General features: G+C 40.3%; 1 protein-coding gene across 1 annotated transcript; it reads left to right on the top strand.

Moving 5' to 3' along the window:
• Nucleotides 1-782: 782 nt before the first annotated feature.
• LOC147857421 (uncharacterized) lies at nt 783-3,320 on the top strand. Its single transcript, XM_087328591.1, has 2 exons — nt 783-1,604; nt 2,484-3,320. Exons 1-2 carry the CDS (start codon nt 950-952, stop codon nt 2,720-2,722), a joined length of 894 nt encoding a protein of 297 aa, XP_087184717.1. The 5' UTR covers nt 783-949; the 3' UTR covers nt 2,723-3,320.
• The last annotated feature ends 1,020 nt before the right edge of the window (nt 3,321-4,340 follow it).

Genomic DNA, 4,340 nt, shown 5'->3' with positions numbered 1-4,340 from the left:
CATACATACATACATACATACATACATACATACATACCATACCTATATTACATAAATGCATACATACATACATACCATACCTATATTACATAAATGCATACATACATACATACATACCATACCTATATTACATAAATGCATACATACATACATACATACCATACCTATATTACATAAATGCATACATACATACATACATACCATACCTATATTACATAAATGCATACATACACACACACACACACATACATACATACATACATACATACATACATAAATACATACACACGCACACACATACATTGCATATGTACCTATATTACACACACACACACACACACACACATACATACACACACACGCACGCACATACATTGCATATGTACCTATATTACACACACACACACATACATTGCATATCTATGTTACATACACACACACACATACATACATACATATACATACATACCTACATTACATACACACATACATAACATACATACATACATACATACATACATTCAAATATATACATACATTCACCTGCATACATACATACATACATGATTACATCCATCCATCCATCTAAAAGGGGATAAAAAACAGCATATTCTCCGAGGGATCCCAAAACAGCATATTCCTCTCTCTCTCTCTCTCTCTCTCTCTCTCTTGAGTCCTCCCTTTCTCTCTCTATTCTCTCCCTCTCTGAATTGGGACCCCTTCTAATATGTATGTATCTGAATTGGCTCTCTCTCTCTCTCTCTCTCTACCCTGCTCCTGCATTCCCCTGCTCTGCTCTGTTTCTCTCTCTCTCTCTCTCTCTCTCACACACACACACACACACACACACACACACACACAGAAACAGAGAGACAGACAGACAGAGAGACACACAGAGGCAGGAGGCATATAGACTTGACTGTAAATTCATTGATTCCAAGAGGAGGATATGGCTGCCCAGCTCGGAACTCTGCGGTCGTCGGATGCCTTCACATCATCTCCTTCGTCGGCAGCGTCTGGGGGCGTGGGCAGCATCCTCATCCTCCGCGACCAGAAGCAGCAGCTCATGGCCGCTGCAGGCTCCATCACCACTGCCAACGCTATGCTCCTTGGCATCATCTCCTCTGCCTCTGCCTCTGCCTCTGCCTCTGCCAACAATAATACCCAGGATTTGTCGTCTTTGGTGGATGAATTCCAAGAGGAGGATGTGCTATGGGCATCTGATTCCACTGCTGCCTCCTCCTCCTCTTCCTGCCATGCCATCATCATGACTGCCCATTCATCTCTTCCAAGAAGCTCATCAATGGCTCATCCCCCCCATCATCAGTCCGCGGAGATGAAGCTCATTTGCACCACATCATCATCATCACCGAGAAGAAGGACAGCTATGGCAGCACAAGCAGAGGAGGCATCACAAAATATGGGCCATCATGATAATCCTCCGCATGGTACCATGCCACCATCATCATCATCATCATCGAAGAATTGGATCATACCTCTGCGTGACAACAGGGCGGTACCACCGCCTTCCGAAGCCGGGTCCAGGCTCAGGCCCAGGCGGCAATCCGCACCGGTTCAAATCCCACATTGGTCCACAATTGTGGGTTAGTATTATGCTCTACATTTCTATGTACATCATATCATGCCATCATCATCATCATCACCACCACCATATTACCACAATCAGCCTTCTTGGTGTATATACATATGTATGTATGTATGTATCAGTATGTATGTATATGGCATAACCCTTTGTCATGCCATCACCATACATACATAGCTTTGCTCTCTAATATGCCACCTTTATGTTGGCATGCCATGCCATAGATGCATCACATACATGATGGCCCTTTACAATGTCTACATATGTATGTGTACATTCATCGATAGCATGATCTGCGGCATCATCATCGCATTCATAAGCTTGGCATGGCATGGCATAAATGCATCACATACATGATGGGCCTTTTACAATGTCTATATATGTATGTGTACATACATCGATAACCATGATCTGTGGCATCATCATCATCATCGCATTCGTAAGCATGGCATGGCATGGCATAAATGCATCACATACATGATGGGCCTTTTACAATGTCTATATATGTATGTGTACATACATCCATAAGCATTATATGTGGCATCATTACATTCATAAGCTTGGTTATGGCATCTATGCATACACGACGAGGGATGGCATCACATACATAGCAATAACCTTTCTTATGCCATGATATTCTATCTATGGATATGTATGTGTATGCCATAGCCTCATGTGCATACATGTTTTTCTCATGTCTATAGCTATGTTGTATATCTATAGATAGAGTCACATACATTTCACCTTTTGTTCTACCATTTCTTCTATAGCTATGACTTTGGCATGGGCTTTCCATGTTTAGCATATCACACACACACACCTCCATGAACATGGTCATCTTGACTATAACAATCTTTGGACTTGTAATGAATGGGTGTAGTGCAAGCGAGAGGCAAGATGAATTGCCGCGTGGAGGATGCCCATTGCAAGGACGAAGAAGAAGACGAGGACAAAGTTCATGATGAGCGACTTCCACCGCATGAGTTCCTTGCCCAAGAGTATGCTAGGAGCCAAAGGACTAGCTTTTCGGTTTGCGAAGGGTTAGGGCGGACACTAAAAGGTCGAGATTTGAGCCGTGTACGCAATGCCGTGTGGAGCCAAATGGGGTTCGCAGATTGAGTCTTACAATTGTGTCTTGAGTAAATCCCGCCACATGCCTCATAAGGAGTTTTCCCCCCAGAGCTCGGAATTTCGCTCACGTGTTGGGTTTTTCATCTTTTTTTTCGTTGGGTTTTTTTTGTCAAACCGATGATTTTTGTTGGATGAGGAAAGCCCAGTTCTCCGCGATTGATTCTCTACGTGGTTTGGTGGTTTCTCTTGGATGAGCTCGAGTTTGAAAAACTCAAAGAAGAGTGTGACTTCTAAGATGTAGTAGGAGAAATATACATATATATACTAATATAGGCTAGTTTTTGAGATGACTTCAAGACACTTCCCTTCTCTCCGAAGTAGGCCACGGGGGTCTTCGCTCATTTCACCCCAGGATGCCATGCATATACATATGCTGACACCTTGGAGCGAGTTTTCTTTCGGTTTTCCTTCTTCCTTTTTCTTTTTGTAAATGAAAATAGAGGTTGATGTGTACTCTTCTTGGCCCTTCTTCTTTACTTTTGCACAGAGCAAAATATTGGAGGAGGCAAGGAAGTGGGACCACCAATGTATTTTTGATACTTTGGAAAAAAAACGCACCGAAAAAAAAAAAGCGATAAGATTGAAAATCTTGTTTTGTCGAGTTTTATTATTATTTCAAGTTTTGTGGATAGGCCAATGAAATCCAATTTCCTTCGGTCAATTATTGCATTGCATGGTGACACCATGTGCTAACATTATCGTTCGACAGAGCACTCTAGCATTTGATTATTAGAGAACTCAATTCAAATCAATGACATGCCTTTCCTTGGACATTTAAATCTCTTCTTTTATTTCAAAGATATAGATCAAACACGGGTCAGAATTGGATGAGCATAGATAGTTTCATGAAGGTGTCAAGAGGTGGTCCATTGTTCCAAATTCTTTGAAGATGGTAAAGTCTAGCACAATGTACCGAAGATTTCGGGAGCTATGTTAAAATGGAACATATTCAATATTAAAATGAAGATTTCTTCCAAGCTTCACTCCCTTCGGACATGTGTTGACCACACAAGTTGTTGCATTGGTGACTCTCACAAGTTTTGCTAGGAATTAATGTTGTGTATAACAAAAAGACAAATGTGATATCGTCAACGTCTAACTATGCAAGGTTTCTTATCATTGCACATGTAACCATGGTATATGTTGTATTCAAAATGGGTATTTTTGGAATTTGAATTGCTTAACCCAAAACAAGTTCATTTTACATATCCTCAAATATTTGTGAGCATTTGTTATGTTTTCCATGAACTAAGGAGACCTTAACTTCCATATTAGCTTTGGCTTATGGTTTCCATGAAATTAAGGAAACTAACTTCCATATTAGTTTTGGATTGTGAACTCTTGTCAACCTTACCTTTTATAATTGTTATAATGACAAGATATAGGGCTTTGGGGATGAAAACTCTATATCGAAATAATGTAGCCTTCCATAAGCTAAGGAAGTATACTTTTTAATAGCTTTGAGAAGGGATATATTTGACCTTTTCAATGTAAAACTATATAAAGAATAGTCATCTTTTCCTTTAAAAAAGGGCCTTTTATTTAACCAAACCTTCTTTTGGAACACCCCACATTCCACCATATATGTAAAAAACAAAACATATAT

The sequence above is a fragment of the Azolla caroliniana genome, unplaced genomic scaffold (genome assembly GCF_043228905.1).
Source record: "Azolla caroliniana isolate FFs.n. ecotype wild unplaced genomic scaffold, voAzoCaro1.0.p SCAF_12, whole genome shotgun sequence".
Classification (NCBI taxonomy): domain Eukaryota; kingdom Viridiplantae; phylum Streptophyta; class Polypodiopsida; order Salviniales; family Salviniaceae; genus Azolla; species Azolla caroliniana.
Note: the sequence above shows the minus strand (reverse complement) of the source record. Positions and strands in the feature narration are given on the sequence as shown.